The 12,233-nt window shown below is 41.2% G+C and overlaps 2 protein-coding genes across 3 annotated transcripts in view; one reads left to right on the plus strand and one right to left on the minus strand.

The window, feature by feature from the left end:
* Positions 1-3,742, minus strand: part of FBXW2 (F-box and WD repeat domain containing 2) — a 28,697-nt gene extending 24,955 nt beyond the window's left edge. For both annotated transcript variants that reach the window (XM_047701011.1, XM_047701010.1), the window contains exons 1-2: positions 3,651-3,742; positions 3,440-3,548 (exon numbers count right to left, since the gene is read on the minus strand). The gene's annotated coding sequence lies outside the window, so the exon portion shown is untranslated. The remainder of the gene's footprint in view (positions 1-3,439; positions 3,549-3,650) is intronic.
* A 2,638-nt stretch (positions 3,743-6,380) lies between these two features.
* On the plus strand, positions 6,381-8,728 carry B3GALT9 (beta-1,3-galactosyltransferase 9). Its single transcript, XM_047698905.1, has 2 exons — positions 6,381-6,386; positions 7,625-8,728. Exons 1-2 carry the CDS (start codon positions 6,381-6,383, stop codon positions 8,726-8,728), a joined length of 1,110 nt encoding a protein of 369 aa, XP_047554861.1.
* Positions 8,729-12,233: the final 3,505 nt, after the last annotated feature.

The raw sequence follows: 12,233 nt of genomic DNA on the forward strand, positions 1-12,233 counted from the left end.
ATTTATTCTCCAACCAGATGACAAGATTGTCATACTAATTTTAAAAATTTTATATCCAAATTAATGTGGAAGAGGAAAATAAATTCCTTCCCATATATGTCATCTAGGTCAAGTCTACGTCAAAAGCCAGATCTCATCTTCCAACTCTGTTCATGTAGGTCAGTAAAAATCATTTTCATTAATTTCTCAATATCAAATTTGGCAAGAATGTTATTGGACACAAAAGAGTAAAAGCAACCAAACCTTCCAATCATATTATCTCCTAACAGTTTGGTTTTGGGAACAGTGAATGAACTTTAAAATAATACTCCAGAATCCTCAGGGTTTGGGCTAGGCAGGCTTTTTTAATTCATGGATTTACTTGGCAGCCAAAAAATAATCAGTTCACCAAAAGTTTTATCAACAAACAAAACAAGCTAACAAGCTTCCTCTTTCTGAATCCAAACAACATTCTATCTGTAACATTTCTGGAAATTTTTTACTTTAAAAAAGCCACTCATACCAAGTCAAAACAATCCTTTTCTGTGGACACTCACAAAATGTCACAAAATCTAATTAATTAATACTGGCCAATTAAAAACATATGCCAAAACATCTACCCAGGAATAAGTGTGGAGGACTTCCTCTCTCACACCTACACACACAGAAGTATCCACACATCCATCACAGAAATGCTTATTTCTGCTTATAAGAAGCTGAATTATTATTTAAATGACAAGGCAAATTTATAATACCCATGAAAATGTTATCAGGTTTCCACCATTGACAAAAACTAAGAGACATCCTACAGAATGCCAAGTTAATATAGTCATGACACCATAGAAGATTACGGGACAAACTTTCCAATGAGCACCTTTAAAAAACTCAGCCATTTCTGAGATTCAGATATTCTCTTAACCCCTAATAATTTTTTACCCAACTCTGCACTATTACAAAACAAAACAAAAACCACCAGTTTTTACTTTTCTAACAAAAAATCAACTGACTTTGGAGGGAACTTTCTTAAGGTCACAGGTCTAAAATGAACCTTTTTGGAGAGCCTCTAGGAATATCATGTACTCCTGGCAGCACAAGGCCCAAACAGGACAACTTCAGGAAGAAGGATTTCAATTCAACAGGAGCTCCCAATAACGTAAGGTCTGTCTCCAGAACGCTGTGCGATTCCCATTGCTGGGAAAGTCAAAGACAGTAGAAACAGAGGCAGAATGAGGTAAGTGAAAATGCCCTGGAGTCAGTCAAATCTTCTACTGATTCAGCCACTTCCTATGGGATTATGGGCAACTCTGAGACCAACTTCTAAACTTCAGTCATCTGTAAAATGGAAGCTATCACTCATTTTGAGAGTTATGAAAATCAGAAACAGGGCCAGAACATCCTTAACACACAGTCTGAAGTAACTCACATGGTATTTTTCTTAGTTTTATCACTATGAATACCTGCCAGGAAAGCTGATAGTAGCCCTAAGGCTGGAAAACATAGGGCCATCAACATCCCTTTCTTTTTTTGTTTTTTTTTAAGATTTTTATTTATTTATTTGAGAGAGAGACAGTGAGAGAGAGCATGAGTGAGGAGAAGGTCAGAGGGAGAAGCAGACTCCCCATGGAGCTGGGAGCCCGATGTGGGACTCGATCCCAGGACTCCAGGATCATGACCTGAGCCAAAGGCAGTCGTCCAACCAACTGAGCCACCCAGGTGTCCCACCAACATTCCTTTCAACCCTATGACCCTAACCATAAAATTTCCCTTAAAATGGCTTAAAACATATGGAGGAAAAAACTCAACGGCTCAAACTTACTGAGATTTAGTTTTATAATTAAGGGCAGTTATTGAATTGAGGCTAGAATTTCCCACTAGGTGCATTTTTGTCTCTACCCACACTTCATTGTGTCTTGCCCGCCCCTGCCCCCACTTCAGATTAAACATTAAACCTGCCCTTCTGCCCTCAATATTAACAATCACTAAGGCTCCGAAATGGGTGACATGATGAAGACCCCTTAACTGGAAGATGGGAGGTCTAGGTTTGATCTCTAGTTCTGCCATTAGCTCCCTATGTTCCCTCAGGCAACTCTCATATTTGTATTGGTTTAAAAGACTCAAGTACTACTCACAGACATCACCTCATTGGATTATCAGAACTTCATGGAAAGTATCAGTACTACCGCCCTTAACGAATAAAATGAGGAAATTTATGGCCTAAGAAGTGGAGTGACTTTCCCAGGGTCCCATAGAAGCACCTTAACATCTTTCTCAGCCCCCACCCCTTCAAAACAAAACAAAACTATACCCCTAGGTTTTATTGGAGACAGCCATTCTGGATAAAACATCACATATGTGTTTTCCTCTTCTCCACCAGGACCTGGCCTAGTTAAGAACGAAAGCAAGACATTTGTTGTTGGAGAGGAGGATTCATCTTCCCTGTTTTCTTATCAAGCACTATCAGCAGCTACAGTACAGAGGTTCTGAAAACATGTTATTAATAAACATACACATGCCCGGTATCATTTGAATATCAAGAAGCTGGTAACCCTGGTTGCCTCCCAGGAAAACTGGAGAGCTAAGGAATTGGAGCGAGGAGCTCTTTCTTGAATTTAAAACCATGTGAATATACTATTTACTTTAAAACCGCCTTTAGGGGCGCCTGGGTGGCTCAGAGGGTTAAAGCCTCTGCCTTCGGCTAGGGTCATGATCCCGGGGTCCTGGGATCGAGCCCCGCCTCGGGCTCTCTGCTCAGCGGGGAGCCTGCTTCCTCCTCTCTCTCTGCCTACTTGTGATCTGTCTGTCAAATAAATAAATAAAATATTTTTTAAAAAATAAAATAAAACCGCCTTTAGCTCTAAGATAAATAAAAACAGCTCGGAAAGAAACAGTGTTAAATACAGGCTCTGCAACTCCACCTGTTGCTGAGTGACCCTGGGGAAATCACTTCACCCATCTCAAGTTCAGTCTCTTCACTTGTAAAATGCAACCACGCACAGCATTCCGTACAAGGGTTTTTTGTGAGGATTAAGTCGGATAACGCACGTAAAGCGTTTAGCACAGTACCCGACACACTGTAAGCTTCCAAGAAATGCCAGTTACCATTATTATCCAGCATTAATATTGTTATCTGTATCTCAAGCGGCACCCCACATACACACCTGTTTCCATCGCATACCCACAACTATGGCGCAGTCCCTCACATTAATACAGCGCTTTGTACTTCATAAACCACCTCGCCACACTTCATCAACCACCTCGCCACACTTCATCATCTTTCAAAGTCATGGTAGCCCTGGAACATCATTGTTAACTCATTTCGCGGCTAAGGAAACTGAGCAACTAACAGGCAGTAACTCCGAGACTCAATTTTCCCATCTCTAAAATCAACTCCAGATCCCTTCAACCCGTTCGTCGTTCCCAGGTCCCCCGCTTCCAGAGTCGTGTTCCGCGCAGCACTGACCTGAGCGAGCGCCCCGGGGCCCAGGACCTCGCGCCGGGCTCACACCGACTAGGCGCGCTCGGGCCGCCAGAGCCTCGCAGCGGCCGGGTCCGCTCCGCAGCCATGGCGCCTGCAGAGAAAGAAAGACAAACGGCCCGAGGCGCGGCTGGTCAGCAGAGGCGCGGGCGCCTGAGAACCCCCTCCTCGGCCTGACCCCGCCTCACATACAGACCTGGACCAGCGGCCGCCGCTCGGGGTCTGCAACCTCACAGGGGAGCGGCTTCCGGTGCTGCCTGCGTCATCTCCGCGCGTCCCTCCGCCCGCGGCGCCCCGCGGACGCGGGTGCACTTCCGGCCCCGGCCTCGCGGGGAAGCGGGCTGGCCCGGGAGAGCGCGGAGGGGGCGGGGGAGCGTGCGCGCTGCAGCTTAGGCTTGTGGACCCTGGTCCTAAACTTATTTTTTGCTGTGTATCGGTGATGTGTCTCATCCGACCTGACCTTGCCCCGTGTGGCCCTTTTTCTTATCCTTTCTTTACGGAGGAGAGGCAGGAGTTTCAGAGACGTGTCCGAAGTCAAACAGCCCATTGAGTCACCGGTTATTTCCCAAACACTGTTCTGGGAGATAGGGTTAATGAGCGAAAAGCACAAAAATAGGGACCGCCTGGGATTTACGTCCTAGCGAGGGAGGCAGACAGATAAATAACTAAGCAAGGCATGTGCAAGTCTTAGCAAGTGCCAAGGAGAATAATTAAGCAAGTTAAGGGGATTGGTGAGCGAAAGAACAGTCAGGTGATCGAGGTTCGAATCCCAGTTCTTACACTCATGCTGTGTCTATGGCCTACTTACTTAACCTCTCTGCATTTATTTCCTTCTTCTGCATAGTAGTTCTAGTATCTTCCTCATGTCATCCTTCTGAGGACTGAAAGTTGAAGCATAAATCTTTAAGCGTCAAAAAACTAGAACTGTGCTTCCGATGTCCCCGGCAGTATCCTAAATCAATTTGTGTCACCACTCTCAATTCCGCGCGAGCAGCACGGAATTGAGCCCTACACCGCAGTTACTATTATTAGCTCCGTTTTTAGAGATGGGTAAACCGAGGTCAAAAGGCATCTTGCCTAAAGTCTTAGTAACTGGCTTCATAGGATTTCAACCCAAGCCCCCTTCAGAACATAAATTCTCCTTGTCTCTCTGTAAAGGCTCATAAACCACATACAGATACTCCTATCTTATACCACCACCATCTGATAAGATTTTCAGCAATGATATTCTAATTTGCATCGTCTAATAGGGCAGCCACTAGCCGCTTGTGACCATTAAACACTTGAAAATGCCTGATACGACTGAGGAAATACAATTGTAATGGATTTAAATTTAAATAGCCTCATGTGGCTAATGGCTACCCTGTTGAACAGACTGGTCCAAGAGATATATCACATTATATAGACAATAAGACAGTCACGTATCCAGTTAGTGGTAGAGAATAGCCAAGACTCCAGGCATCCTGGGTTCATCTAGTGTCCTTAAAACATGGGAAGTAAAAATTTGACTATGTGAGGTAGAAGTCACTATGATGGCTTGAAAGTCAGGTCTCAAGAGAGCAAAAAGGAGTCTCTGTAGCCAAAGAGTGACTGATGACAACATTATAAGAAAATTTAAGAAGAAATGCGCACAAAGATCAGATAACCTCTATGAAAGGGAAGGCAGTGCCAAGGAAATTAAGAAAACCAAGCACCCCTATGTGTCTCAACCCCAGTGTGGTAGGAGTTTGATGAATCAAACTGAAAATCCCAGATGGAGCTGCCTGGAGATAACGTTGTTAGACCTTCCCATGGACAAAGAAACCAAACTGTCTAAAAAACAGAAAGAAAGAAAGAAAGGAAAGGAAGAAAGAAAGAAAGAAAGAAAGAAAGAAAGGGAGAAAACCAAACTAAGTTGAAGCCAAGAGGAGATCTGGGAACAAAATTTATAGCTGAGAATTGAAAGTTGCAAAACAGGACTTGTATTTAATTAAATACAAGACCTATTTAATTGCTAAACTTAGAATGTATAAACAATTTCCTTTCACTTGCATTTTTTTAGGTTATATTTTCCCACTTTGTGAAACAAATTTCCAAGATTGCATGACAGTGGTTGAGAAAACATAGCCAACGTTGAATGTAATAAGATTTTCCTAGCCAAACAATTTTAAAAAATGCTGTGAGTGGCAGGCAGGAAGATCAACATGAGAAAAAACAAAGATGAAATATAGCCCTGCCTAAAAACAGAATGCTCAATACAACTGCTTATGTGACAAGAACATGAAAATATGCTGAATGTTGTTTCTTTTCTTCAGCTTGCTGGTAGGAACAGTGTTTGGAATAATTCCTACACATTCATGCCCTAGGAAAATGGCAAACATTAAACAACCCTCACCATATGATGTTTCTTTGGAAGAAAAGTATGCACCCATTAGGGATGACAACTATTCCTTGATGTTTTTAGTCTATGTCTTGCACGTGCATATACTAGGGAGCAGGAACTATTCCAATTGTTTAGTTTCTTGAAAACACTCCAAAACAGACTGTATGACATTTCTCCTTGTGTGATGATGTGTGGAGGGGTGATGTAGGTGAACTGCTCTTTCAACTCCCACACTTACTTCACCAGGAATTCAGCATAAAGGCAAGGAGTCCGTTTCAAGAGGTACACAAGGTTGGGAGCATTTGAACAGGTTTGTGTTCTCTGTTTTTTGTTCTGGATTCACTCTAGCTGTAACATAATCTGCACTTGCTTTCCTATGCAGCCAGCAGGTATTCTGGGACAAAAGCTCAAGTTGATTAGGAAGAAACTTTATCCTTAAAGTCTTGGGCACAAAGTACTTTACTTCAATTGCTGTTAGACTGGAATGATGCTGAGCTACATTCGGGCATCATTTGGCATCTGGACTCAATAATTTCCAAAGCCCTGAAATTGCTTACAGACAACATGCAGGTAAGCTTCTTAAATCTTCGAAGCATTTGATGTCTATTAAAATAGGCTTGAGGAAACTGAAGTTTCTTCTCTGTTTAAATCATTAGCAATTGAGCAAACGGAAAGGAGTTCAGATGATAATTGCAGGGGTTCGTTTAGTTTTGTTGTCCCTTTCCAATTCAGTGGACACGGAGAAGGAAGAGAGTCAGGATTCTCAGTGGTTAAGAGTGAGCTTTGGAATTTTGCAGACTTGAATTCAAATCATGACATTACTCTTTGTACTTACCCATTGAGTGATCTTCGGCAAGTAAAGAAACCTGGATGCTTAACTTAATTTTGAAGATAACCTATCTGAAAGCATTACCAGGGCTAATTAAGGCATATAAAGTGCTTAGCACAGTGCTTGGAACACTGCAAGTGCTCAGTAAGAGGTTACTTATTATGAGAAGCTTTGTCAATTGAAGCTCCAGTAGAAATTTAATTCCTTTAATTTTCCCTTGCTTTATTATGTTACAATACTGTATTTACCCTTCCAGATGGAAAGTTTCCATCTTCTTCAATGATGTGGAGTAAACTTGGCATAGGTCCACCCTAGATCTCCAGAGGGGTGCTATGCAGATAGTGGGAATTTGTCCATATTGATAGACGTGTTGGATGGATTAGGGGACATTGCCAAAACAGACAATGTCAGAATTCAGTATTGGATTAAATTGGAAAATCATACGGGAAGGAGATAAATGTTTTATAGTAGCCATTGTTCACTGGGCAACAAAAGCAACTACTTCATGGAAAATTAGTCCTTGACCTTTGTAATTAGAGAAGAAACCGATCCAAGTGTTTCACTTCCTGAAAGAACATCATATATTTTCCTATAGGTTTTTAGCACAATGATGCCACTCGCTACTTTATATCATGTGTCTGTGTCTGATTCCTCTTTGCTTCTCCAGCGACCGACACAATGCCTTGCATTTAGTATGTAGGCTTTCATCCAAACGAGGAAGAAAACAACCAATTAACATTTTATTCAGTTTCTACCTCATACCAAACACTGAACTCTGCAGAACTGAAGAAGAAAGAGGCATGATATCACCTGTCCAAGGAGCCATGATATAGTGGGAGAGACTTACAGCAAAAATAAGTCAGAAACCCTTAAAATAGTGTACTTCTAAGTGCTGTGAGGAGTACTTATAACATTCAGTGGGGGCAAAAACAAGAATGGAGATGAAGTTTGAATGAACATGTGTTTTCTTCTTATTTAGGTGACATTCTGCAGACTTCGGACTCACCAGTGGTGTTTCATTCTATTTAATGTTATCCTATTTCATGCCTTGCTTTTTGGGGCTGATTTTGTGGAAGAATACTTTTTGCGTGCTTTGCCTTATGTAGATATGAAAGTTCTTGAAATAAAGGATAAGGCAAGAAAATTGAACGTGGAACCCCTAAGAAGTAACCTTTCCAAGTATTATATCCTGAGCCAGTCGGAGGTGTGTAAAGGGAAGAATATATTTTTACTCTCTCTTATCTTCAGTAGCCCAGGAAATGGAACAAGGCGGGACCTCATCAGGAAAACCTGGGGTAATGTGACCAGTGTCCAAGGGCACCACATTCTCACACTGTTTGCTTTAGGAATGCCTGTTTTGGTAACTACCCAGCAAGAGATAGACGAAGAGTCCCATAAGAATAATGATATAATTGAAGGAATCTTCTTGGACACTTCTGAGAACCAAACCCTGAAGATCATCACAATGATGCAATGGGTTGTGACTTTTTGCCCTAATGCCCTATTCATTCTCAAGGTTGATGAAGAGATGTTTGTCAATCTTCCAAGCTTGGTAGACTATCTTCTCAATCTGAAAGAACACCTTGAGGATATCTATGTGGGAAGAGTTATCCATCAGGATACACCCAACAGAGACTCCAATAGTCAAGAATTTGTCCCTTTTAGCAAGTACCCAGAAAAGTACTACCCAGATTATTGCAGTGGTGAAGCCTTTATTATGTCCCAAGATGTGGCTCGGATGATGTATGTGGTTTTCAATGAAGTACCCGTAATGGTTCCTGCTGATGTGTTTGTAGGGATTTGTGCCAAGTCCATTGGCCTTATACCCATCCACAGTTCAAGGTTTTCTGGGAAAAAGCACATCAGATACAACAGATGTTGCTATAAGTTCATTTTTACGTCCTTGGAAACTACAGATGCTGAAATGCCCCTGGCATGGGAGGAAATTAGCAGTGGGAAAGAATGTTCCCTGTTTGAGACTTACTACGGGCTCATTTCCTGCAAACTTCTGACATACCTTGATAGCTTTAAACGTTTTCACATGAGTACCGTAAAAAACTATGACATGTATTTTGGTGATTAGGAGGGATTTTTGTGGGTTGTTTTTTTGGTTTTTTTTTTTGGCGTTTTCTTATAAATGTGTTCTGTAAATTAACTCATACCTTGCTGTAAAAAGCGTCCCTCCTTCCTTGTGTTTCTGTAGTTTCTCTTAGCAAGTTTTAAAATGTTATTAGTGCTGTGATATACTACATCATATTGAGATTTTATTTTATGATATTTAAGTTGATAGAGTATGATTCTTTTCAAAATAAAACCTTTTGGGGTGCTTGGGTGGCACAGTCAGTTAAGCGTCATCAGACTCTTGTTTTTGGCTCGGGTCATGATCAAAGGGTTGTGACATCAAGCCCCACATGATGCTCTGCGCTCGGTGTGGAGTCTGCCTAAGACTCTTTTTCCCTCTCCTTCTACCCCTCCTTGCTGCTTCTCTCTCTCTCTCTCATTCTCAAAAAAAAAAAAAAAAAAAAGAGTAAATCTTAAAAAAAATAAAACCTTTTATCCAGAAATGAGAGAACATTAATTATAACCAGAAGTCTTGTTTCTCTTTACAGTAAGTGAATTTGTCAACATCATATTCTGTGGAACTGTCATGACTCACCAACAGAAAGAGTGACTGATTTTTGAGAATGCTCAGAATTGAAAGAGAACACTAAGGAATGTGTTGAACAAAATTTTCATCTTGGATGTAAGCAAGAAACATTTTGGTAACGGGTGGTGGAATTACACTTAATTTAAAAGCATTAACCACCTAGTATATGTTAACTTAAACCATACCAAAGACTTGGATCTCTCTTTGTAAAGCACTTTTCATCAAGTCCTAGTTAGACACTGCTTTACAGATGGGATGCAACAAATTCACATTTGTGTTATGTGTATACTCTTCATTAGTTTCCTAGGAATTCTGTAAGAAAGTGCCACAAATTGGGTGAATTAAGAGAACAGAAGGGTATTTGCTCAAAGTTCTGGTGGCTAGATGTCTGAAATCAAGGTGTTGGCAGGACCCTGCTCTCTCTAAAGCCTATAGAAGGGAAAATCCTTGCCGTTTCTAGCTTCTGGTGGTGGACAGCCATACTTAGCATTCTTTGGCTTGCAGAGAGGTCACTTTAATCTCTGTTTCCATCTTCACACATGGCCTTCTCCTATGTGTCTGTGACTTCACATAATCTTCCCTTTGTGCTGTGTCCTAATTTCCCTGTTCTTAGGACACCAGTCATTGGACTGGCACCCAAATGACCCCATTGTACTTTGATTACATTGGCAAAACTATTTCAAAATAAGGTCACATTAGGAATCAGGGGTTAGGATTTCAACATTATCTTTCGGGGGGACACAATTCAACTTACAACACACTTTCTGATTTCTCTTGTATAAAGACCAGGTGCTAGATCAATAACTCCCATCCCGGGGTTCTTGGGATTTTAGGTGTCCCCAAAGTAACACACGTTGAAAACCCCTGCCATTACACTTATTAGATCATATTTTTTGACAAATGACTAAAATATCTGAGCTTCAGTTTATGTATAAAATCAGACTTGTGGACTAAATTGAGATCTGTCAAGCATTTAGCATTGGATTTGGCCCATAGTAAGTGTCCAATAAGAGGAAGAGGCAGCATTTAAAAACGTATGCTCTGAGTTAAATAGCTTAGATTCAAATCTTGGCTCCATCTATTTGATCTGTGATCTTGTGCAAGTTCCTTAATTTTGCTGTGCCTTGGCCTCATGCGTAAACAGGGTAATAACAGTATTTTATTCCTGGGAGAGGAAGGACAGCAACATGAGTTAATAGATGAAAGGCTATTTGTTTATTTATTGGGGTGGGAGAGAAGCAGAGGGAGAAGGACAAGCGGACTCTTCGCTGAGCCAAGAGCCTGACGTGGGGCTCAGTCTTACAATCCTAAGATCACGACCTGATCTGAAATCAAGAGTTGGATGCTTAACCTACTGAGCCACCTAGGTGCCCCTGAAAAGCTTTTAGAACAATGCTTCACAAACATTTGTTTGCTGATATCTTCAAAATATAATCAAGTAACACATCTGAGTAGCCACCAGGAAGTCAGGTTAACATTCTAGCTCTGGAGTGTGCAATCTGTCAGAAATAGTAGCCACTATTAGTAATAATGGTAAAGAATTTTGTAATTTTTCCAAGTTCCAGGTTTTGGTCACATTGCCTTGCAGTTCCTCCAAATGTTTCTTGTTTTCATATCTGGACCTCTGCTTCCCCTGCTACTCTCTGTTTTCACTTGACTCTATCCTACTGGTTCTTCAAGATTCAGGTGCTTCCTTCTCTGGAAATCCTTCCTTCAGATCTAGGGTAGGTGTTTCCTGTTTTTCTCTCTTATTGTACTTACTATACACTAATGTTCTATTTCTATTTCTAACAGAATTTCTTTTTTCTTCCACTATTCGTGGCTTGCTACCTGTATGATTTTGAGATAACCTACTTAACTTTTCTGAGCCTGGGTTCCTTCATCAGCGAAATAACAGATGTAAAAATGTCAACACGATGAACTTAGCACTTAGGACAATGTCTAATGCTTTTCCCAATGCCAAGCACACAATGAGCAGTCAATAGCGTTTATTGATTAAATGCAAAATAAAATAATTTGCAAATTTTATTTAATCTTTAAAAAAAGAAGTCACAGGGACGCCTGGGTGGCTCAGTTGGTTAAGCGGCTGACTTCGGCTCAGGTCATGATCCCAGCGTCCTGGGATCAAGTCCCGCATCGGGCTCCTTGCTTGGCGGGGAGACTGCTTCTCCCTCTGCCTCTGCCTGCCACTCTGTCTGCCTGTGCTCGCTCTCGCTTCTCTCTCTATGACAAATAAATAAATAAAATCTTAAAAAAAAAGTCACAGGTGCAAAATCAGAATGAGTTTATAGGCCACACGTAGGAGAGAGGGCAACTCTCTGAACTTGGACATTAAAAGACTAAAACCAACATCATGAATGAGATTAAACAAAAGTCAACTTAAGATAGAATGTTTCTCAGGCTAGGAAAGACTTGGCTATAGCCTAATTAGTGGTATTAGCTGTAGAGAAACAATGAGCATGGAAACAAACAAAACACCCACAGAGGGATATCAGAGAGGATAGAAACGAGATGATTAATCTGGGACAAGGGAATTCCAGGAACCTGTGAACCACTTTGTTACAGACTGGGAATGGTTTATCAACATCACTATGGCTTAAAAGAGATCTACCTCTTGATTCTGAATCACACTCTTGATAATACACTCATGCCAAAACCTCTGACAGGTGATTGGTGTGCAGAGTGCTTTTCCAGTTAGAAAGCAGCGCAACGGAAATAGGTGGGAACATTTTGTTTTCTTTGTCAATGAAAAGTGCATCCTTTGTTAATCAGTGAGGTGGCATCCTGGTTTTTGTATAGTGCCCTGCCATCAGACAGGAGTTCTTAAGGAGTCAGTGTCTCTCTCTCTCTGGTCATTTCAATTCTGACTTGATGGCTCTGAAAGATTAAAAGCAAAACCCTCAATGATGCTGATCCACCAGTAAGTAAAACAAGCGTTTGG

Source organism: Lutra lutra, chromosome 13, assembly GCF_902655055.1.
Source record: "Lutra lutra chromosome 13, mLutLut1.2, whole genome shotgun sequence".
NCBI classification, from domain to species: Eukaryota; Metazoa; Chordata; class Mammalia; order Carnivora; family Mustelidae; genus Lutra; species Lutra lutra.